A 22,960-nucleotide genomic window follows, 5' to 3' on the forward strand; every position below is an offset into this window, starting at 1 on the left:
TTCACGCAGCAGATGGGCTGGGGGATGAAGGCTTTGGGGATGCTCGGAGCAAACCTTGTCCGGAGGGACTCCAGGGGGACAGAGGGGCTGTTCCAGGCTCCATGTCCAGCCCTGCCTGCATCCATGGAGCAAACCCCGTATTTTTTCCTCCTTTAAGGGAAGGTCGTTTTGCAAATCGCAGCCCAAGCCCACTCCAGCTCCCCGCACAGCTCCCAGACCTTCTGTTGCTCCTGCAGGACGTGCTCCAACGGCTGTCCCCACCGACCCCTGCGTACCTGGCTCTTTTGGGGAGCTCGGCAAGGTGTTGGTGGCATTTCCCAGCCACGGGGTGGGCTCACACCACACGCTCTGTTTGCCAGGTGGCTGAGGATGGAAGCTTTTAGGATCCTTCTGCAGCTTGCCGCTGCTGCCATCACCCTGGGTTTCCCTTTATTTCACCCCCGCCCTGCTCCTCTTGCACCTTCTCGGCTTCATCCCAAGCCCCATGCTTTCATCCTCTTCCTCCAAGGGACACGTGGGGACACCCAAGCCACCAGCAGCTGGCCAAGGGTCTCGGGCTGGTGTCTCTGCATGGGGTCACGCTCAGTGGGGACGGAGACGCACAGGGCTCGGAGCCAGAGGGCTCGGCGAGTGGGATGGGGCCGGTCCCACGGCCTGAATCCGGCCCTCCAGGACACAGCGGTCCCGTGAGCATCACGCCGAGGGGACGCGGGGCTGTCACCTGCTGCTCACCCGATGTGCAGCTGCTGGCTCGGGAGGACAAACCGGCAGCTGCTTTCGGGGGCCGGTACCTGCAAAGTAAACCCATTAATGCAGGCGGTGCGTGGGTGGGAGCCAGGGCGGGACGGGGTTGGGAGGATGTGGGGAGGCTCGATTGCCCCTGTAAAAATTAAAACAAACCAACAACAGCTTTCCTAGGATGGTTTGGAAAGAGGTGTCAGCGCAATTGCACGGGCAGGGGAATTTGGGGGCTTGTTGTGCTGAGAAATGGGGAAATATTGCTAAGGGCAGGGCAGGAAAAGCAGCCTGCAGGCTGCCAAAAGAGACGCTGAAGCACCACGATCATGCACAGCAAGATGCTGGGGGGCTTCATTCCTCCCTCGTGTCCGGGGGGGCTTGCAGTGAGAAACTGGGGCTAAAGATGGGAGGGTGAGACCTGGCAGTTCATCAGTCCTTGGGGACATGGGGACCAGGGAGCGAGAGCTCCGCCGGGGCGCGGTCAGCCCTTCTCCTTCCCGAGCCGGTGCAGATGCAGGAGATGGGCTCAGAAACTTGGGTCTTTCGTCTGTGCCACATCCTCAGGTCCGCTCCCTAATTAAAACAATTCCTTGTGATGCTGGGTGCACTGTGATCCAACGCCCATTTCCCTCTAAACAGTGCTCGATAGTGGGAAAAACCGTGAGTCCCCGCTATGCAAGTTAATGAGTTACTCACATTTTATACAAAAGTCTAGGAATTGAGGCTCTGAATATGCAGCCTCAAATAAATAATTCTCTCCAAACTGGAAAGAAAGCAATAGTGGAGCTCTGGGAGCGTTTTCTGAGCCGAGAGCAGGAGTGGGAAATAACGGAGCAGGATGAGATGCCGCAGCGATGCCCCAGCACCGCCGGCTCCTCTCCAGTGCTCCAAGGGCACCCAGCTCACGTTGAGTGTTTTTTTTGGGTAAGTTTTTGGGGAAAAACCCATCCAGGTGTGTGCTGCTGTCCCCCCAGGCGGTGTGGCTGCCCTTGGTGCAGCGGGGACACAAGGGTCGGGGCAGCTTCTGCCACAGGAGGCTTCAGCTGGGCAATGCTGGGCACTAATTTGGATGAAATTTCCTTTTGGAAAAGACCAGGGAATAAGCATGTGGCGTTTTTATTCCCAGCTCAGCTTTGTTTTATACGATAAGCCACAGAGCTTAGATCAGGAATCGAAATAATGAATTTCATTGTTACCAACTCAAAAAAAAATAAAATCTGTTAAATGGCAAGTTCTGAAATGTCGTGGTTTGTCTGGCTGTTCTGCACAAAAAGCGATCTGGAAGTGGCCACGGCCGAGCCCCCATCCCCTCTGTGTCCCCAGAGCCTTCCCTCCTGTCCCCGCCGTGTCCCGGGGCAGGCAGCGCTCCGGCCCCGCTCCCCTTTTCCTTTGCTTCCTTAGGGCCTCAGCACCCACCCGGGGGCTCCCCCGAGGCCGCCAGCCCCACCAGCACCTCCCGTGCTGCTCGCAGGGCTCTGCCCCACGTCGCTCCTCTCCTCGCCGTGCCGGGGCCGGATCCTGCGGGGTGCCCCGGAGCAGCCAGCCCCGCCGGGGAGCGGTGGGTAGCGCGCAGACCATATCAGAAATGATTTCCTGACAAACAGTGCGGCTCATTGTCTGTTCTCATTTATAAACTGCTCCACACCAGCCATCTGATATCCATTATTACAATTACAAACAAGCCCGGTAACTCTCCAGCTGGTCAGCCCCAGCCGAGCAGCACTGCAGCCATTCAGGGATGCCATATGGTACCGGGGCTTCCAAAGCAGCATTGTCAATCAGCCTTATTAATTTCTGAGTTCGTTTCTTTTCCTTTTAGGGATATATGTGTGTATATATATATATATATATTTGTGTAATGCAGAGACGCTTCTCTGGCCTTAATTTGGAACACGCAGCTGACAGAATAATTGCAACATCTAAATCGACGCGGCAGCTGGCGGGGAAGGGAAGAGCCCGAGCCCCACGAGCAGCCCCTGAGCACTGGTGCTCGTGCAAGACCTCCACGCGCCCCTCGCCATGCACACCACAGTGCGTGCCACGAGAATATTAAAAACCCATTAGCTCCAGAGCGCCGGACACGGCTGGCTTTTTTACTGCAGACGTAGAGTTGCTAACGGCCATCTCCCTTCGATCCCTTTGCCTCCTTTGAGCCGTATTTGGTTTTTTCCCAAATATTTTGGAGCCTCCGGGTGCTGTTGCTGGAGACAGCTGCAGGTGTTGGTGAGCTGCCGGCTCTGCCCACGCCCGCCTCTGTTCTGAGCGAGCACCGGGGTGCACCCATGGGTGCTGCATGGCTGCAGCGGGGTGGCCCCTCCATTTGGGGTCATTTATGGGGAAAGAGGCACAAACGCACCAGCTCGTGGTGACTGGGCATTGCGTCTTCTGCGCTCACAGCAGCCAGCCACGGGGCCTGGTGGGCTCAGTTTTATATTTTTTTTCCATTTTTTTTTTTAAATTATTTTTTCAGTTTACAGTTTAAATCAAAAACCAACAAGGACCGATTTATTTTCTTGGCTTTTTGTGACAAGCCCTGCCCCAGCTTGGGCTCAGCACCCAAAAGCAGTCAGGGCTTTCCCTCCGCGGGTGCTCGGTGCTGGGGGGAGCAGAGGAGGGGCCAGCGGTGGCCGATGTCCCTCTCCGTGGCACTGTCGGGGTGTCCCCATGAGAGTGGCCCAGCGCATTGTCTGTCCGGTCTCTCCCCAGTTCAGTGCCCGGTGTTTCTGCACGGGGAAGCGCCCTGGCCGTCTGCTACGGCACCCAGCGGGGCCCAGCCCGGAGCAGGGTGCTGGGAGGGGCCGTGCACCAGCCCTGCCCCAGCTTCAGCAGGGGCCTTCACGGATTTCATTCGTGGAATTCCGCCCTGCGCTGTCGAGGAGTCAAAATATTGAACTGTTGTCAGAGAAGACAGTGGATCTGCACCTGACATGTGGCTGGAGCTGGATTTATACGGAGTTATTTCCGAGGAAAAATGCCTGTGGGGCTATGGATGCCTTCGGCAGCATCCCCAAAAGCAGCCAGGAGGAGGGATGAGCTGCGCTACAGGCACCGTGCTTGGGGGCTTGCTTTGTATCCCAGCCCACATGCAGCGATACAAGGCAGGGCAGAAAAAAGAGAGGAGAACCTCAGCACCGTGTGCCGGGTGGCCAGGGTTAGAGCGCAGTGCGCTCTGAATCGCATCGGCTATCCACAACCCAGAGCAGAGCCCCAGCCGGGTGCGGCCACATGGCCGGTGGCCGCACGGGGACACACGGGGCAGAGCCAGGGCACGAGGACGAGGACACGCTGGTGAGGGCATGGGGGGACACAGCACAACCCTGTCCCTCCCTGCCTGCCCCCATCCCGCACGGCTTCGGCGCTTCAGGGCCACGTGTGTCCCCAGTTCAGGTGCTGCAGGAGCTCTCACTTCTCCCCACCCCACCCCAGGTGGACGCCCCCGTGCCACAGGTCCCTTCTCAACTTTGTACGCTGCTCATGCTTATTTTCTTTGAATTTCTGGATTTGTGCCCTTTTGGTTGATTTCCCCATGGCTCTTCACTCCGGCTCTTGGCGAACCATCCCACACTTTCTGCAGGAGGCAGCTCACCTGCTTTGTGCACTGCCTGTGAGGGTTTCAAGCCACCCCAGCGCAGCCCTTGCAGCTCTCCCCACGGCAAATCGATCCCAAATGAGCAAATCTTGCATGTGGCCGTGCCACGAGGGAGCCGCTCCACAGGGGCTGGCACCACGTGCCCCTCCTGTTTCCCCAGCTTCTCAACGGCACTTGTTCAATAGCACCTTGGAGATGTGACATTTCTCATGGGCAAGCAGGGGCAGGGACAACCTCCGGGATTCTGTGGGGTTCCCCTCCTGGCCACCACTGCGGATTCAGTCCTGCAGTGTTCCCTTTGTGAGCCAAAAAAGGGCAAGTTGCTCACACAGCCCCTGACACGGCTCTGGGATCTGCAGCCCTGCTGCTGCTCTTGCTCGAGCCTTCCCCACACACACCTTTTTTTTAAATGGGATTTTGATGTTTTCTCAGCATTCTTCGGTTCTGATTTCACATCACTCCTGGAGCTGACTCACTGCTGACACCGTCTTCTCTGCACACCCGAGGGAGAGCCGAGGCATCACGACTTCTGCTCCTGCTCCTGCCTCTGCCTGCGTGGTTCCCTCTCCTCCGGCGCTTCCCGAAGAGCGCGGCTCCCCACGTGCTACCACGGCACCACCACAGTGCTGAACTTCCTTTATTTTGAATCATTCTGGAAGGAATCTGGAAATGTTGGTGCTCACCTCCCCGGTATTTAGGGGAGAACATTTTGGCAGCTGGAAGACAGGTCCCCCCGTGGCTCCCCAGGCTGTGTCCTCCTGCCCGAGCACCGATCCTGACACTGCCATCGCCATTTCTGCACGCTAAGATTGAAGTTGGGAATGATATATGGTTTATATACACTCATGTCCCATGTGTGCTGACAGCCCCACATCACCTGGAGCTGCGTGGAGCAGTGCAGGGATGGGAAGCAAGCAGGGGTGGGGAGCCAGGGGGACGAGCACCCACGCAACGCCGTGCTGCAGCGCCCGCTTGGAGCTTGCTCCATCACCAGCGCTGCTCTGCCTTTCCAAGAAACTTTGGGGGAGGAAAAAATTAAAAAATCATATTTTTTCCATTTGCGGCTAGAGCGGGGCCAGATTTTGCAGCAGTATGATTTTATATTTTTGTAAAGTGGAGCTTTCTTTTTTTTTTTTTTTCGGCCAGCACATCCCGAAGGGCTCCCGCCACAGCCACCGCCGTGCAGGGGACAGCGAGGGCGGCCAGCTGAGTCACCAGCGCGGTGCCGCCGGAGGGGACCGGCTGCCTCTCCTCGGGGCTGCCACCGCGGCTTTGCTTTGAAAACCCTCCAGTGCTTTGTTCTCCCTCTGATACAATCCATTTGGAGCAAATGCAGTTTCGGAGCATCTTGCCAAGCCCACAAGCTTTTTGGGAGGCTGCTGCGAAGCATTAGCGGCAGATAAGGCCCTCCGCGGAGATGGATGTCTGGCGAGGGAGGCGGCGGTGGCGGGGTCTCCTCCTCTCAGCCCCGGCCTGGGGACACCTCTGGCTCCTTTTCCAGCTCCTTCCCCCCGGGGCTGGGGGGCCTGACCCTGCGCATTGCTGCTCCTTGCACCCTGCCACCTGTGGGCCCCTGCTCCCTGGGGGGCCGGTGCCAAAGCAAGCAAGGGATGAGGGTGCAGAGGGTTGGGATGGACCTGCCCTGGTGGGGTCCTGGTCCTCAGAATGGGGGGTCCGAAGGCCTGGTCCCTGTCCCTGCAGTGCCAGGGCAGGAGGTGTTGCTGCCGAGACCGTCACAGCGGGGTGCAGCACGGCTGCAGGCCTGGCACTCCCATCCCCTTCCCCTATGGCTTGGAGATGCTGAATTTCTGTATTTCTACCTATAAGCAGCATTTATGTGCAGCATTTGTACTGGGCAGAACTTACGTGCAGCATTTACACACACACCATGCAAAATTTATAGCACGCAAAATCGATACCAGGCACCACTTACACCATGCACCATTTGCATGCAGCTGTGATACCATGCAGCGTTCATACTATGCAGCATTCACACCATGCAGCAGTCACACCATGCAACATTTATATGCAGGATTCATACCACGCAGCACTTGTACCATGCAGGATTCAAACCATGCAGCACATACACCACACAGCACTTGTACCACGCAGGATTCATACCACGCAGCACTCGCACCACGCAGCACTTACACGCCGCATTGCCCTGCAGCAATCACACCACGCAGCATTTGCGTTCAGCATTTCCACGCGGCACTGGTGCCGTGGTGTCAGGAGGGGAGCAGAGGGGACGCATCCCTCCTGCCCCGCGCCGTGGGCTGCTGGCCGTGGGCAGCACCGGGGATGGGTGCAGCAGGGTGCCTGGGTGAGCGGCGCGAGGAGCCTGTGCTGCCAGCAGCCCCCAGCCCCATGTCCCCAGGGGACCGAGGGCTCTCAGTGACGGTTGACACGGGGTGGAAGCGGGGCCGGGCGCAGCGGCGGGGAGGTTTAATGCCGTTATAAGCCGGGGCAGGGGGTCTCCAACAGACGAGGGCTCGCCGGCCAGATGGGGAGACCCGTCTGCCGCGCCGCCTGCGCCGGGGCCACAAAGGAGGGTCCCCTCGTGGCAGCTGGCCCCGAGGAAGAGGTTACGGAGCCACGTGGCAGGGCAAAGCCCAAGGGTGGCAGGGGCGGCCCCGGCCTTTGTTGGGGTCACCCCCGGCTGGCGGGGGAGCAGCTGGGATGGAGCCGCGGGGTTGGAGGGCGCTGGGACAGCTCCGGCGGGCAGCAGCAGTCTCGGGGGGCACGGCACCGGCTGCGAGACCCATTCAGAGCCGTGCTGCCTTTGTTGCTCTTGCAGATGATGAATCACTCTATTTTTCCCCCTTTTATATTTTTTATTTTTCCCCAGAAAGAACAGGACTGGCCCCGTGCTGAGCATCCTCCTGCTCTGACTCGCAGCAGCCCGATGGGGACAGGGACGGGTTCCCGTCCTGCCCGCTCACCCCTTTTAATGTAGGGTGAACCTCAGGCCGTATTTCAGCCCTGGGGTGGGTGCCAGGATCCGGCCTCACATCCGGCTCGGCTTCCCCCTCGCAAGCGGCGCGGGGCTAATTTCAATTATCTTCTCCAGGCCATATGAATTCTATTAATATCAAAGTAATGAGGTAATTACTGTGATTTGGAGGAACGGCTGGGGAATTGCTTTGGATAGGATTTCGCCAGCCGAAGAGGGTAAATTAAAACCTCTGTTTGGAAGGGAACAAAAGGCTGCATCCGAGGCGAGCAGAGAGGCGCGGGTGCCAGCCCAGGGCCGTGGGGGGCACCCAGGTGGGGGACACCTGTGCTGCCATCCCTGCACCCCCCCTGCGCTGCGGGGCCCTTTGGAGAGGCCGTGGGCAGAGCTGGCAGCGCTGGCCATGGGGCACTCGGCGTGGTGGCATCTCGGAGCAGGGCACGGCCACCAGCAGAGGAGGGCCGGGGGGGCTGCGGGAGCGCGGCAGGCACGGAGATGGGGACAGTCGGTGTCACCGCAGCGCGGCGGCACGGGGTGGGCAGGAGGCAACCGCCCCGGGATGGCCGAGACGTGGCAGCGGGCGTGCAGCTGGGGGGGAGCATCGCTGACACCCGCCACAAGGCATCGGCTGGAGGTGGCGAGGACGGTTTTGGCGTCGCAGCGCTGAGCAGAAAGCCCAGAGCCTGGAGCTCTGGGGCACAGAGGCAGAGGTGAAAATCCCCGGCAGAGCCCAGGGCTGAGTGCGCGGGGTGGGACGCGTGTCCCCTGCCCCCTGAGGGTGCTGCTGGCCTGGCCGCAAGCCCAGCCTGGTGACACACGCTGCAGGGAGCACTGTCCCCGTGTCCCCTGTCGCTGCCACCCGCTGCGGCTCCGGACCCAAAACTGCTGGGGGAAAGGGGGCGGTGGGAGCCCCCCACGCTCCTCCAGCTCACCCCACCCCAACCTTGCGCACAGACCCCCGGAGCCCCCGGCCCCGGGGGGGGGCTGGGGGTGGCCGAGGAGGGCTGTGCCCCCCCCCGGAGGGAGCCCTGCTCGCTGCCGAGCGGCGCTTTGCTGGCCCCTGCTGTCAGCCCCGCGCCCTGCGCCCGGCCCCGGCTGCGGGCTGGCCGCGGCGTGCCGTGGGGCTGCCCCTGCCCACGCGTGGCACCGAGCCCCCCCCCCCCATCCCCGTCCCCCTGCCGGGCTGCTGCACGGAGGGGAGCTCTGCCCCCAGCCCCCGCTTCTCCGGACGTTTCTGGGAGTTACAAATAAGCCTCCGGGAGCTGTGGGCGCGGGGCCGCCGCCAGCTCCCCGCGTGGGGACAGCCGGCGCCTGCCCGCTGCTCCTCGCACCCCGGCCTCGCTCCCTGCCTCGGTTTCCCCCCGAGCACACCGCGGGCGAGAGGCCGCAGGGGGATGCCGGTGGCACAGACGCTGCCCCCACGGTGCCAGGGGACGTGCAGGGTCGTGGGTGGCACCTCCAGCAGCTGCAGCACATCTCGGTGGGCCCAGGGGCACCCAGGAACTGGCGTTTTCCTTTGCGAGCTGCAAATTATCCAAACCACGGGGGGTTTTCCCTGTGGCCTACACAAGAGGTCAGTGGGGTGACCAGCCCAGCAGCAGGTACAAACGTGCCGGTACATTTTACAATCTGCAGTCAATGCGCTGACTTTTGTGATTGACTCGTGCCCTCTGAACTACCTTAGGGGCTGAGTGGAGTCCTGCCACCGACGCCACTTGGTCCTGGAGCGGATCTGAGGCACAGAAGCTGCAGCAGGCAGTGAATACCGGGCTCTAACGGGTGAGGTCTGCCTGATGCAAGGCCAACAAGTGGTCTTGCAGAAGATTTGCTGACTTGCTTAAGCCAGCCGTGCCTGCTGGAGCAGCCGGACTCTGTGCACATCACTGCCGGCCAGAGTGTGACAGCTCTGCTGCATCACCCAGCTTCTGCCTTGCCCAAAGCTGTTTTAGCTCCCAGGTGCTGCTTTTTCCCATTTCTTCGACAGAAATCATCCTGCCTTGATAATGTACCTGCCGTGTGGTAACAAAGGTATTCTCACAGCAGGGAGCCCTGCTGATGTGACCGTCTTGTAGGGATCCATATGGGAAGAACCTGGGCCGAGAAGGAAGAAACTTTGCCGGGGCTGATCATGTCCCGGAGAAAACAGCACGCTGTCGGGTTAGAGGAGTCAGAGACTCCAGAGATTTTATGGTCAGACAAAGCCACTTTGCTGCATTTCCTGTATACCAAAGGATGAATCACTCAGTTAAGTACACATTGCACATCTGAATCTCTTTTATTTCCCTTTCTGTCCCTGCCAGCGGTTTTTCAGCCATTGGTTCCCGCAGAGTCGCTTGGGCAGAGCAGGACCAGCTGCCCTGTGTGCTGCCCGAGCAGACCGAGCACCGTGGGCAGCCGGAGGTGTTGTTATCTGGCTTGGGAACATTGTTCCAGCCCCTGAACGCGAGATTTTATTTTGTTTCACAAGTGATTAATTTAACTAATGCAACTAACGGTGCTCTATAAATAGACCGGTGGGCTTTGACACAGCTCCCGTCTGTGCCAAGAAATGAGGCTAATAATAGCTGCTTAACCACCAAGTCCAGGGGAGCGGGGAGATTCTGCAGAGAAAATGCCAGGACAGGCTCAGGAGTGCAATGAAAACCAGCAGCGAAAGTGGCACCAGCCCCACGGGCATGGGGACCCCAGGGTGGGCAGGGGTCCGCACCCTCCGCACTGTAATGTGGGGGTTTTACACATCTGGCCCAGCTGTCTTGGGCGAGGAATGTGGAAAATCCACTCAGAAAAGTCTTGGGAAGCCACCTCTCGTGCCCGGCCAGAACTGTCGTCCTTCGCCCACCTCTCCTGTGTGTTACACTCACGACACCTTGCAGCAGAAGCATCCCCTCTGCTGGGACATGGGGGGCCCTGAGAAATGAAGGACCCTGAGAACACGCGGGGTGAGGGCATGCCTGCGGGACCAAGCCTCTGGGAGGGTCCCTAAAACAGCAGCCCCTCTGCTCTGGGGACACCAGGACCCCCCAAACGTCCTGCAGGCCTGTCCTCCCAGTTTGCTGACACCTGAAGCACTCGCCTTGGGTCACCGTCCGACGTAAGTAACTGGTGCAATTGCTGAAGGACGATAAAGCTGCTGAAAAAGAGAGGGGAGAGGGGGTCCCGCAGCTGTGTGGCCACAGTGTCCGTGACACAGGCTTCCTGCGGTGACAGCGGTGGCTGTCCCCGAGCCCGACTGGGCCAACAGCTCTGCCGTGTCTGCAGGACACAGGAGGGTGATTCGTGGCATCCCGCATCCCGCTCTCCCCTGCTCTCCACGTGCTTGTGCTGCCGAAGCCCATGCTGGGCGGCTCTGGGGAGATAAATGATGCTCTGGGTTGGGACGAGGAGCGGCTCTGGGCGAGGCTGCAGCTCCGGGGAGGTGAACTCATCCCCAGGCGGGCCCTGGGGACCCAGCTGCTTTCTGCATCCCAGCAGGATGGGGCGAGATGAGGTTTTTCCCTTTACATGGAATTGCTGTGCTCTGGATTGCTCCCTTCATCCACGCACGAGTGTTGCATCCGTGCTGCCAGGGCTGAGAAAGCAAAGCCAGCAGCTCAGACGGTGCCGTTCTGCAGCACTAAAAGCTGCGTTTCTGGTTTCCACCAGCACTTCCAAGGGGAAAGGGGCCTTAAGCAATCACCTACGCTGGAAACAACAAGGGAAGGAAAAAAAAAATCCAGGCAAAGCTGATTTGCAGGCTGGCAAATACAGCGAGCGCTTTGGGGGTGGATGGCACGGGGAAAACCAGCCCTGTCTGCCCTTGGGAGGACAAAATTCCCCCTGCCGTAAGCGAAGTGAGCTCGGAGCCGCGGGGTGCACGTGGGGGACGGGATCGTCACCTCCGCACGGGTGCAGAAGGGACGCGGAGGGGAACGGCTACAGCAAGCAGCACCGTTAGGCAAACCCGGGAAGCCGCTTAAACCAAACCCCGGACTTTTTTTATTGAAAGGAAATTTGGAACATTTGAGCTGTTTCGTAAGGACAAAACCTCCAGGGTTCCCTCGGGTGCAACCTCACCAAATTCCACAGCTGCTGCTGCGGGGGAGGCAGCGGGGTGGGGGGGGACGTTTTTTCTCCCCGGTGCGAGGATGGGGAAGGGCTGCCTCCCCCCGTCCCTGCAGCCCCTCGCCGCGTGCCCGTTCCGGGTGGATGCGATGAAGTTCTTCTGAATCTTGGCGTTTTGCAGAAGCTGGAGCTCAGCGACCTTGGTGGCCCCAATCCTGGAGGCCTCTGGAGCTGCCCGAAGCTCGAGGGGCACGGGGGGATGCGCCGAGGGGTATTTTTTTTCGTTCCTAATCGCTGCCGCTCGGTTGCAGCAAGAAATGCCGGTGTGCCGAAGACAACCAAGCGCCGTCGCCGTCCTCAAGAAGCGGGCCCAGCGCGGGGGAGGCGGGGGGGCCCCGAACACCCTCCCCCTGCCTCCCCTGCCCGAGGGCAGCGCGGGGCCGCCGGGAGGCGCCCACCCCCGGGCCCTGCAGGGAGCAGCCTCGGAGAAACCCCGGGGCCGGTCCCGGTTCCTTCGGGGCCCGAGAAGCGCAGCGGGGCGGGGGGCGCGGGCGCGGCCACCCGGCAGCGGAGCCCCCTCGGCGTCCCCGCGCCCCGACCCCCCCACGAGCCCTCCCCGGCCCCTCGCGGGGCGGCTCGGCGGGCAGCCCGGGGCCGTCCCACCCCCCCAAATAAAAAAAAAAAAGCCCCACAGCAGCCGAGCGGCGGCGGCGCGGCGCTGCCCCGACGGGGCGGGCCGGGGGCGGTGCGCGGGGGGGCGCGGAGCGGGCGCGGAAGATGGCGGCGGGCAGGCGCGCCCCGCGCAGCGGGCTGCTGGAGCTGCGCGGCCCCGGCGGGCACTGGCTCCGCGTCCTCCTCACCCTGGCCGAGGACTCGCTGGGGGTGAGCCCCGCCGACGGCCCCGGGCCCGGGGAGGCTCCGGCGGCGCAGCTGAACGGCGGCGAAGGGGGCTCCGGCGTGCCCGAGGCGCTCGCCAACATCAGGCGCACGGTGCACGTCGTCAAGCAGGACGTGGGGGGGCTCGGCATCAGTATCAAAGGTGAGATTGGGGCGGGGGGGGGGGGCCCGCCGCTGGCGTCCTCCGAGCGGGCTGGGGGTGAGGGGTGAGGGGTCCGGGGAAAGGGGGAGGGAAGGGGGGGGTCGGGCAGCGTCCGAGCTCAGTGCCCGGGGAGGTGGGGAAGGGCAGGGGGCTGCGTGGGGGGGCGGGGGGACACGGGGACAGGGGCTCCGGGAGCGGGGGGGACACGGGGACATGGGGACAGGGGCTCCGGGAGCGGGGGGGACACGGGGACAGGGGCTCCGGGAGCAGGTGGGACGTGCACAAAAAGCTGCCCCTTCTGCAGCCGAGGGGAGCGCTTCGCCCGTGCGTCCTCGTCCTCGTCTCCGGCGTGTCCCCGTGTCCCCATGTCCCCGTGTCCCCATGTCCCCGTGTCCCCATGTCCCCGTGTCCCCATGTCCCCGTGTCCCCCGGTCCCTGTGTCCGAGCGCCGGCCCCTGTGCCCGTCCGCCCCCCGAAGGAAACGCCTGTGACCCCCCCAGAGCCGTCGCGGGTCTGTGGGGTGCTGAGCGGTGCTGGAGCCCCGGGGAGCCGGGGGGGCCCCTTAGAGCCGCTGCCCGCCCTGCAGCCGGCTGGCTCTGCCTCAACTTGGGGCTGGAAACTTCTCGGGGCGAGGGTGGCCCTTCTGGCCCCGGCTGGCTTTCACGAGGCTCTGAGCTCTGCTGGAAACTCCGTGCGGGGGGAGCTCAGTCCAGGGGGCTGCCACCGCGCGTGGCCGAGGGGGTCGTGGGGCTGCGTGCGTGGGGGGGCCTGGGGACGGTGGCAGCGTGGCTCTCGCCTCCTGACGTGGCTTCCCCTCCCCGGAGCCTCCAGCTCGCTCCGTAAGCGGGCGCCGCGGGGAGGTTTTGTGCTGTGGGTGTCCCTGTGCGGGGACTGGGTCAAAACCCAGTGCTGCCGGCTGCTTTTTGGGACGCCGGAGCTTGCCAGCCCTTTTGGGAAGCGTAAAACCCCCTTTGCAACAACCCCTTGGCTGCAAAGCTGCCGCTGGCTCCGAGGCTCTCCCAGGAAAGGAGAAACGTTACTTGGTTCAGCTAAAACTTTATTTTTGCAGTGACGTATGTGGAAACCAAGGAGCCGTAATCCAAACTGGGAGCTGCAAAGCGTGACGGCTGCTCGGGCAGCCCTGGCTCTGCGTTACTCTGCCTTAACTGAGGGGGGGGACGGATGCTTTCCTATTCCTATTAAAAAGCAGCCCCCTTCTTGCAGTTTAACCTCGCTTTCCTACAGCAGCAAGCCCTGCGGGGGTGTGGAGGGGATGACGGAGAAGGGAGCTGAGGGGCTCTGGCAGCCTGGTGCCCCTCGTGCCAACCAGCTCCTGCTGCTCCTGTCCATGGCCCAGGGGCAACGCGAGGGGCAGAACCTGAAGCAAACCCTTCTGGCCCTAGCGTTGTGGCTGGGTCCACACCCCAGCCAGCCTAAGCTTTTTTGCTGAAGTTTCTGGTGTTTCGGGGTCAGGGTGCCATCCTGCTGGAGCCACCGCGGACGCTCCTGGCAGCAGCTCCCCGTCCGTGCACGCAGCCCGGGCGCAGCCGAGGACTCCCTGCTGCGAGGGTGGGCTCAGCAGCTCGGAGCACCCCCACGGGGGCCTCTGACAGCTGATAACCGGAGCCCTCTGCTCCTCGAGCGGCTTGGCAGAAATCTGAGCGAGGAAATGCCTGCGGCAGGGCCGGGAGCAGCCCCGGGGTGATAACGCACCGCTGGGCTCTCCCCCTCGGATGAGGGATCCTCCCGGGGAGGCTCCTGGGGACAGGCTGTCCCGGGGGGCGCGGGGCACGTCGGGCACTGCCGTTCCCTGCTTGCCGCCCTGCTGCTGTAGCTGCTGCTCCCGCGCCTGCAGGCTGCTCGCATCTCCCCGCGGGTTCAAAAGTTAATGTGCAAATTGATCTCCTCAAGCTGCCGGGAGGCTTGAATAGCATCCTTTTAGGCTGAAGAATGGAAAGCAGCAGGTAAATAGAGCCACTGGGCAGAGGGGAGCAAATACCCAGGTCGGGTCGCTTCTCCCTGGCTCTTCTGCCTCTCCAAACACTCAGCTGCCTGATCCATTTAGATCGTGAAGTCCTCGGAGCAGGGATGGTTGCTCAGCGCACACGATTAATAATGCAAATAATGACATGGTTTCCTGCCAAAATTGATGGGGAGACAGCCAAGGTATGTGTTTGCTCCACAAGGAAATCTGCAACCATTCGGAGGTTTTTTGGGAGCAATTATCTTCAGCGGCTGTAAAGCCTCACGGTATGTTGGGTACTGCCAGGGAGAGATGCGGAGGGCAGCGTGGTCGTTGCAGGGCTGGCTGGAACCTGAGCATCCCCGTCTGTACGTCCGTAACCGCTTGGTTTCCCTTCTGTTCAAAGGTGGCCGAGAGAATAAAATGCCCATCTTGATATCCAAGATATTCAAGGGGCTGGCGGCGGATCAGACCGAGGCGCTCTACGTGGGAGATGCCATCCTCTCCGTGAACGGCACCGACCTGTCCGAGGCGACGCACGACGAGGCGGTGCAGGCGTTGAAGAAGACGGGCAAGGAGGTCGTCTTGGAAGGTAGGGGCCGAGGTGGCACCGGGGGGGCTCCTGCTGCTGGGCTGCCGATGCCCGTCTCCGCAGAGCTCCTGCACAGCCACGTGCTGGGTGCCCACCCCGCGACGCTCCAGGGTGTGCTGGAGCCGTGCAGGGAGCCCGGGGGTGGCACAGCATCTGCATACACGTTTGCATACTCTTTTAAATGGAAAACAATATATGCAGAGTGGCTTATCTGCTCATACGGAGAGCTGGAGGGGTCCCCCCGCGGAGCCAGAGGGATGCGCTGGGTGCCCGGCGGCTGTGCCCCAGCTGCAGGGACCATGGGCAGGCTGCAACGGGAGATTTGGGGCAGGTCTATGGGGCGGGTGACTTTTCTGTCATACGGCTGCACCCCGAGGTCCTCGGTGCCGGGGGCAGTGGTCAGCTCCATGTTCTTCCCATGGCTTCCATTTAAATCCACACCCTTGGCCAGAGTGGGGCCGCATGGTTCTGCGGGCTGCCCCAGGTGGTCTTGGAGCCCGAGACACTTTCTTGTGCGGTTTTAGGGCTGCAGGTCCCAAAGGGAGGTTTTCGGCTGGGGGCAGCGCTGTGGGCTGTGCCTGGACAAAGAAGAGCTCTGTGTCTTCTGCTGTGAGCAACCTCCGCGGCGCTTTCTTTCCTGCTCCTTCCCCAGATTGTGTCATCTCCAGATTTTCAGTTTTCGCTTTGCTCAGCCCTTTTCTGCTGTGGGTTCCTCCTCTCCTGGGAGCCGCAGAACCACGCTTCAGCCTGAGGAATGTGCTGCTCTGCACAGCTGCTGGGAGCAGATAGGGGGGTTATTTTTTTTTTCTGACCAAAGAGAAATACAAGAGCCTCTTTCTCTGGAAGTCTCTGAAATTCCTCCCCGTGGCCGCTGCACTCAGACCACCCTCTCTCTGTTATTTTCTTTTCATCCTTTACTTTGGCATGGGCTTCCTTTCTGCTGGAGGTTCTGCGGGAGGTGGAGATGGGCTGCCCTTTCTCGAGAGAACAACTTCTCTCCCGGACCAACCTCCTCCTCCTCCTCTTCTTCCTGGGGAGCCGGGTGGGTGCTTCCAGGCCGCCCTGCAGGGAGGCACCTACATTTCTGCAGAAGCCGGGCTTCCTCCTAAACGAAAGCTCCCGGCAGGCACACTTCTGCTCCAGGAGGAGAGCTGGGCTGGCTCCTGCCGTGATGTTTTTGGTTGGTTTGGATTGCTGCCGTCACCCTCCTGTGGCACGGTGCTGCTCGGGGTGCTGCGGGCAGCCGCTGGTCGTCGCACGTGCGCACGGCGTCTCCGCTCCTTTCTGAGTGCGGCGGGGCTTGGGGGCAGAGCGCTGCCCTGAAGCCAGAGGGGTGGTGACAGGGGACTCCCCTGCTCCTTTCTCGTCCTTGGGTTTGCTCCAGGGCTCGGTGAAAAGCAGCACGACGACCTTAGCGTCCAGCAGGTGCCTTCTGGTGCCGACTATGCTCCCTCGCAGAACCCTGTGCCTTGGCGGTGTCCAGGGCTGGCTGTCCCCTGCTGTCCCCTGGCCCTGCAGACAGCTCTGGGCCAGCCCCACGCTGTTTCAGTTAGCTCCAGAAATGTCCCCTGTGTGCCCCAGCCTGGCACAGAGGGTTGGTGACATCTGTGCTGGGACAGCCGGGGACAAGGGCAAGCAGCACAGCGGGGTCCCCGCAGCCCCTGGGCCTCCCCATCTCTTCATTTAGCTCTGACTTCCCTTACGTTTGCCAGACATACCAAAAAGGAGTCATTCAGCACAGCCAGCACGTGTTCACACCACCTTTCTCCTCCCAGCCAAGCTTGTTCTCAGACCTGGAGCTTTAAGGGCGGTTCACAAAGTGACGTGAAGGAAACGAAGCTCTCGTCTTGCTCTAATTAGGAGAGCGACCGCACGCGGCAGCATCGGGAGAGTTTGCACACTCCTTGTGTGATCGCTGATCGGGGTGATGAGTTCAGGTGGAACCCCAAAACGGCCGAGCTGAGCACTGAAACGCGTCAGTCCCAGCGCCAGAAGTGCCCCACGTGCTGGATCCGGCCCTGCACTGCCAGTCCTGGCCGGGCGCGATGATGTGCGGAAACCTCCCGGCGTGCCCTGCCAGGAGGCCTCTGCATGTGCCAAGCTGCAATCTTCATACTTGCAGGAGGAGTTTGTTTTTATATTACATTGTTATTTTGGGGAGAGGCGCTCTGCCTGACCTTATTTTTCCCCTCATTGGATTTTTTTTTTTTTTTTGCTCTGGGTACAAAGCAGTTCTCCAGGACTTGTTTGGCCAAGGGATAGCATGGAAGGTTGAAATTCAGAAAAAATAACTGTTGGATGCCCGGTTCTGGCTGCAGCAGTTGCAGAGGGTGGAGATGTGCATGGTGTGAGATGTAAAATAGCCGCAACATTCGGCTGGCCCTGGAGAAAATACCACAGGACCAAAGTGGCTGGAGGTTTTGGGGTGGCGGTGACCCGGATTTGTGTGGTGAAGCAGAAATCAGGTGCCCATGGGCACCAAGCATCCTGGCTTTGTGCCTGCCGGAGCTGTGCAGGATTGAACCCACAAGAGCAAACCCCCCCCAGCAGCAGCTCCGAGAAGCTGCGACTTGGGCGGCTGGGCTCTGCCCTAGGAAGTGCCACACGTGCTCATGTGGCTTAACCACGGCGATGAACCACAGCAGGAGACTTCGGACCCGCCTTAGGATGATGCAGAGGTGGTGAGGGTCCCTGTCCTACCTTCACCTCCCCTCGCCTTCCCGTGGCAGAGTGTGGGAGACCGGCCACGTCTGCCTTGTGATTTTATGTGCTAGTTTTGCGCCGTCGGTCCCGGTGTTGCTCCGAGGCAGAGAGGGGCCCGCCGGAGATGGGCTTAGGACCTCATTAGGGCTGGAGCTGGATCCCCAGGACCTCTCTGGAAGCCTTCCAGATGTGATGGCCGCTCCTGCAGCCGGAGCGCTTTGGCTTGCGATGCTGTGCAGGTGCTGCTGGAAAGCTCTCACCTCTTGGGGACAAACAACGAGGCCCTGGCCAGCAGCATAGCTGTGAGCCTCTCCGCCATGCGTCCGTGCTGTGATGTCCACCTTGCAGCAGAGCATGTGGACGGGGCTGTTCTGTCTGCAAGAAATGCCTTGGGGTGGGTGCTAGGATCTTGGGGTCCTGCCCTGAATTTTTTGGGGTGCACCAGGGTCCTCTGACAAGCTTTGCAGACTGTCCTCGGGGCAGGGACAGAGCCAGCTGGCCTGAGGTCACATTTCACATGGGCGCGGTGGCCACGTGCGCATGTTGTGGGCTCCGCAGTCGTGTGTGTGCTGGGGTGGGGGTCTCTGGCACAACTCACCCAGGGCACCCCTGGGGCAGGGTCCACTGCGCCCCGTCCCCTGAGCGGCTCAGTGGAATTTCTCCTGGAGTCAGGCAACATCGCCCGCTGCCTAGTTCCCCGTGCCCCTTCCTCCTGCCGCGAGCGGAGGCCATCGGGATGTGTTCCAGCCATGGCACAGCTGATGTCGGTGACGTCCCCTGCCTGCCCGGAGGTGACACGCGGGACAGGTGGTGCGGGAATGCTGGAAGGAATTACCGGGGGTGGCGTCAGGGAGGGAGGGCTTGGAGTGGGGGCAGAGCAGGCAGCGTGTCCCCGTGCCCCAAAGCGCTATCGCTGCCACGGCCGGCTCTCGGCATGTGCCGGTGCCCGCAGATGAACGCCCGTCTCTGTGGAATCCAATTAGCTCCCAAGCACCCGAATAACGACAGGTCCCGCTGCCAGGATTGCTGGCCCAGGGCAGCCTCCAGCGCAGCTCGCATGCCTGCGGGAGCGCGGCGGCTATTTATACCGGGAGGCACGGGGCTGCCACGGGGTGACCGACCCACGTGCGGCAGCGGCATCGCAGCCCTTTATAGCGGCGGCTCAGCCGGGCTGGGGCTCAGCACTGCCACCGGGGTGAGACGAGGTGATGGGGCCGTGTCCCCCCATGGGGCACGTCCCCTCATGCCCTGGGGCTTTGCCTCTCCCCGTGGTGCCCCCACTGCAGCTCGCACGCTGGATTTGGGGATTTTGAGGTTTAGGAGCGCTCGCTCTGGCTTTGCTGCTGCAGTGGAGCTGGTCCACCAGTGTGCCACCTATGACAGTCAGCTGCAAAGCCTGGGGTGAAACCAGCTGTGACGGTCTGGGACGTGGCAGCAGGCACGTGTCTGTCCCCTGGTCCTTTCCCAAGGGCCACCCAAGGAAAGCCCTTCCCCAGAGCCATCAGCCAGCCCCACAGCACACAGGGCATCGCCGTGCCCAACCAAAGCATTTCTGCCCGTGCTTTGGATCAGCCTTGGGAGCCTCTGACCCAGTTTTCCAGCTGTGCCTGTGGGGCCCCATCAATTTGCTGTAACTTTCATCTCCCCCTCTCTTAAACCTCCGGAGCTGGGCTGTGGTACAGCGGCTCTGATGTTTGACTCTGACTCGCTGGGCACTTAAAGATGATTTCTCGTCCCTGGTTTCTAACTCACCAGTCAGGGTTATGTGAGCTGTGCACACGCAGTTCGAGGCTTTTCCTGGGTCCAAGCCATGGTATTTGAGAGCTATTACTGCTTTGTTCCCACTTGGCCGCGGGACCGGCTGTACCAGCACAATTTGGACTGTGTAATTTTGGCCTGGGCTTCCTGCCCGTTCCCCACCCCGCGCCTCCATGTGCTGCCCTGGCAAACAGGGTCCAGGTTGAAATTGGATCTGTGACCTGAGCCACGTTAAAAAAAAAAAAAAAAAAAGAGGGGAAAAGGCTTTTTTTTTTAGCCCAGCTCAGCTCACCAGAGCAGTTGGCAGCATGCCCCATGCACTGGTGTGGGGTGACTGCAGGGGACCCAGGGCAGCACCCATGGGTGGTGGATCCAGGGGGATTGGGGGATTGGGGAAATGGTGGAGGAGGCATGAGGGGTTTCAGCAGTGTGGGTGGGTGCTGGTGGGTAGGATGTGGCCGCCATGCCATGCTCTCACTGGGCGCTACCTCTCTTCCAGTGAAGTATATGAAGGAGATCTCGCCCTACTTCAAGAACTCGGCGGCGGGGGCGACCGTCAGCTGGGACCCCTCTCCCTCTGGCCAGCAGAAGCGGTCGTCCCCCGTCCTGCCGCCCCGCGAGAGCCGGACCGTCCCGCTGAAGATGTGCTACGTGTCCCGCAAGTGCCTCCCCGCCGACCCGGAGCACAGGTCAGGGTGATGCCACCACCACCGCGCCGGCCACCGCTCGGGGTGCCCCATGGAGGGCCGGTGGGGACCCAGCGGGGCCGTGTCCCTGCAGGTACCTCGAGGTGTGCTCGGCGGATGGGCGCGTGGCTCTCTTCCTGCGGGCAAAGGACGAGGCCACGGCGCAGTCATGGCTTGGGGCCATCCAGGGCGCAGCGAGTGCGCTGCTGCCGCGGGTGAAGGAGGAGCTGCGGGCACAGCTGGTGGGTGCTGGCACGGCGGGCGGCAGGGACGTCAGGCACGTGGGCTGGCTGACCGAGCAGGTACCCCCGTGTCCCCCCCACCCCTGCCACCTGCTGCCGAGGGGTCCCTGGCCAGCCCTGACCCCGGCTCCTCGCAGCTCCCCGGTGCCGGCACCAGGAACCTGCTGGCCGTCCTCACCGAGAAGGAGCTGCTCCTGTACGGCAGCCTGCCGCAGAGCCGCGATGCCCTGGGCAAGCCTGTGCACAGCTACCCGCTCATTGCCACCAGGTAGGTCCTGCGTGTGTCCCCGGGGTGGTGGCGGTGTCCTCAGGATGGTGTCCCCAGGGATGGTGTCCCCAGGGATGGTGGCGGTGTCCCCAGGGATGGTGGCGGTGTCCCAGGGCTGGCAGTTGTGGCCAAAGATAGCGATGATGTCCCCAGGGATGGTGGTGGTGTCCCCAGGGATGGTGGCGGTGTCCCCAGGGATGGTGGCGGTGTCACAGGGATGGCGGTTGTGGCCAGGGATAATGGTGTCCTGGGATAGTGGTGGCATTCAGGGGTGTTGGCAGGGCCGCAGAGTTGGTGGCAGTGTCCTACAGTAGTGGTGGAGCTTGGGGGACGGTGGCAGAGCCCCAGGGACGGTGACAGAGCTTGGGGGATGGTGGCAGTGCCCGAGGGGTGGTGGCAGTGCCCTGGGGGTGGCAGCAGTGCCCTGGGGGTGGCGGCAGTGCCCTGGGGGTGGCAGCAGTGCCCTGGGGGTGGCGGCGGGCACCCTAGGACTTGGTGGCAGAACCTGGGAGGTGGTGGCAGCGTCTGGGGGTAGTGTCGGGGCCGTGGGGACAGGGGCGGTGCCCGGGGTCGGTGGCACGGCTTGGGGGTGGCGGTGCCCGGGGCCTGTTGCGGCGGTGCCCGGGGGGCGGCACAAGATGGCCGGGCCCGTCGGCGGGGCTGCGGCGCCCCCTGGCGGCCCGCGGGGGGCTGAGCGCCGCCGCGCCGCAGGCTGGTGCACTCGGGCCCGGCCAAGGGCTCGGCGCTGTACGAGGCCGAGCTGGCGTTCGCCCTGCGTGCCGGCACCCGGCTGGGGGTGCAGAGCCACCTCTTCAGCCTGGAGAGCCCCCGCGACCTGGCGCTCTGGACCCGCTTGCTGGTGGACGGCACCCACGGCGCCGCCGAGCTCGCCCAGGAGGTGTCCGCAGGTCAGCGGGGTCCCGCGGCGGGCGCGGGGCGGGGGGTGGCGGGGTCCCGCGCCCGTCCCTGAGCCCGTCCCTGTCCCCAGCCTGCACCTGGAAGGGGCAGGACTGCACCCTCTCCATCCACATCGACAAGGGCTTCACCATCTCCACCACGGAGCCGGGGCTCAGCAAGACCGTCCTGCTCCAGCAGCCCTTTGAGAAGCTGCAGATGTCCTCCGACGACGGCACCAAGATGCTCTACTTGGACTTTGGCGGCCCGGAGGGCGAGATTGTGAGTTGGCATCGCCCTCGCTTCCCCCTGGCTCCCACCGGCCCGGGAGGAGAGGTGGAGCGGGGCGCCCGCCCCGCGCACGGTACCTGCCCCGTGCATGGCACCCACCCGCTGTCTGTTGTACAGCCCTTCCCATTGCCAATGTCCCTCTGCTCCTTTCTTGCAGCAATTGGACCTCCACTCCTGCCCCAAAACCATCGTCTTCATCATCCACTCCTTCCTCTCGGCCAAGGTGACCCGTCTGGGGCTGCTGGCGTGAAGACGGAGCGGGGCCCCAGCCCCCGCCACATCTATGCACCTCCCTCCAGGCCAAGTCCAGCCCGAAGCCATCCGGACAGGACACAAGTCCCCGAGGGGTCACGCTACCCTCCCCCGGGGCGCTGGGGACAGCAGTGCGGTGATGTCCCTCTTGGATGGCAGCACCAGGACGTCTGCGGTGCCCCCTTCCCCTCCCTGCTCCCACCACGATGCTCGGCTGGAGGAGCCCCCGTGGGAGCCGCACAGTCACTCGAGTGCCTTGTGAGATGATATTTTCTGTACAATGAACCCGTTTGTATGGATGTTTTATATTTATATCGCCCCCGTTACAAGTGCCGATGGGGCAGCTCTCATCCACCCACTATGAACCCCAGAAGAAACCCTCAGGTTCTCCAGCGCGAGGACGTGTGTCTGTCCGTCCCCCGGGCATGCGTCTCGGAACAGGGGCTGCAGACCGGGGTCAGCTCCGCGTTGCTGGATAGATGGGAACTGCAGATCAGCTCTTATTTGCCAAATTTTTCGGTATCGCAGCGTACTATAGGAACCACTTCTCTTTGGGATGGTCACACAGTTCGTGTGACTTTGCCAACTCCTGCATCATTTTATTTCCCGGTTTGGGGGGGAGGGAAATCAGGTGGCTGGTGGGAAACAACTTGTTTTATGAACCAAAAAATTCTGCATGAAAATGCCTCTTTTTTTTTTCTTTTTTTTCTTTCTGTTTTCGGTCAAATAAACATTGCAGCTCACACCCAGCAGGAGCTGAGGGCCTCCTGGTTTTGCTTGATGTGGAAAATCCGTGGGTGCTGCCTGGGCTGTGCCTCAGGTGTTTGCTGCCAGGCGACGAAGCACAGTGCAGGGTTTGCCTTGGGATGCCGCCGCGTTGGAGGTGCTGGTTTTGGGGTGTGGGGGACTCTCTGCGGGGGTTCACGATGCGACAAGTGGGATTTGTTGATG

The 22,960-nt window shown here is 61.9% G+C and overlaps 2 protein-coding genes across 2 annotated transcripts; both read left to right on the top strand.

Annotated features, from left to right (window-relative positions):
* Positions 1-6,830: 6,830 nt before the first annotated feature.
* LOC310882495 (uncharacterized protein) lies at positions 6,831-11,907 on the top strand (the record flags this gene model as incomplete). The annotated part of the gene is made up of 3 exons (XM_083801353.1): positions 6,831-6,924; positions 7,952-8,853; positions 8,965-11,907. 3 exons carry the CDS (start codon positions 6,831-6,833, stop codon positions 9,040-9,042), a joined length of 1,074 nt encoding a protein of 357 aa, XP_083657479.1. The 3' UTR covers positions 9,043-11,907.
* Positions 11,908-12,054: 147 nt separating this feature from the next.
* On the top strand, positions 12,055-22,758 carry SNTA1 (syntrophin alpha 1). Its single transcript, XM_083801246.1, has 8 exons — positions 12,055-12,360; positions 14,730-14,915; positions 19,876-20,065; positions 20,157-20,364; positions 20,442-20,572; positions 21,284-21,480; positions 21,561-21,748; positions 21,915-22,758. The coding sequence occupies exons 1-8, from the start codon at positions 12,099-12,101 to the stop codon at positions 22,005-22,007; spliced, it is 1,455 nt and encodes a 484-aa protein (XP_083657372.1). The 5' UTR covers positions 12,055-12,098; the 3' UTR covers positions 22,008-22,758.
* Positions 22,759-22,960: the final 202 nt, after the last annotated feature.

Source organism: Anser anser (genome assembly GCF_964211835.1).
Source record: "Anser anser genome assembly, chromosome: 16".
NCBI classification, from domain to species: Eukaryota; Metazoa; Chordata; class Aves; order Anseriformes; family Anatidae; genus Anser; species Anser anser.

What these genes read in the sequence shown, in the direction of transcription:
- SNTA1 (XM_083801246.1), top strand. Translation starts at nt 12,099, where the DNA reads ATGGCGGCGGGCAGGCGCGCCCCGCGCAGCGGGCTGCTGGAGCTGCGC. An exon ending in TGGGCTGGCTGACCGAGCAG is followed by an intron (nt 20,365 to 20,441) that starts GTACCCCCGTGT and finishes GGCTCCTCGCAG; the next exon opens with CTCCCCGGTGCCGGCACCAG. An exon ending in CGCCCAGGAGGTGTCCGCAG is followed by an intron (nt 21,481 to 21,560) that starts GTCAGCGGGGTC and finishes CCCTGTCCCCAG; the next exon opens with CCTGCACCTGGAAGGGGCAG.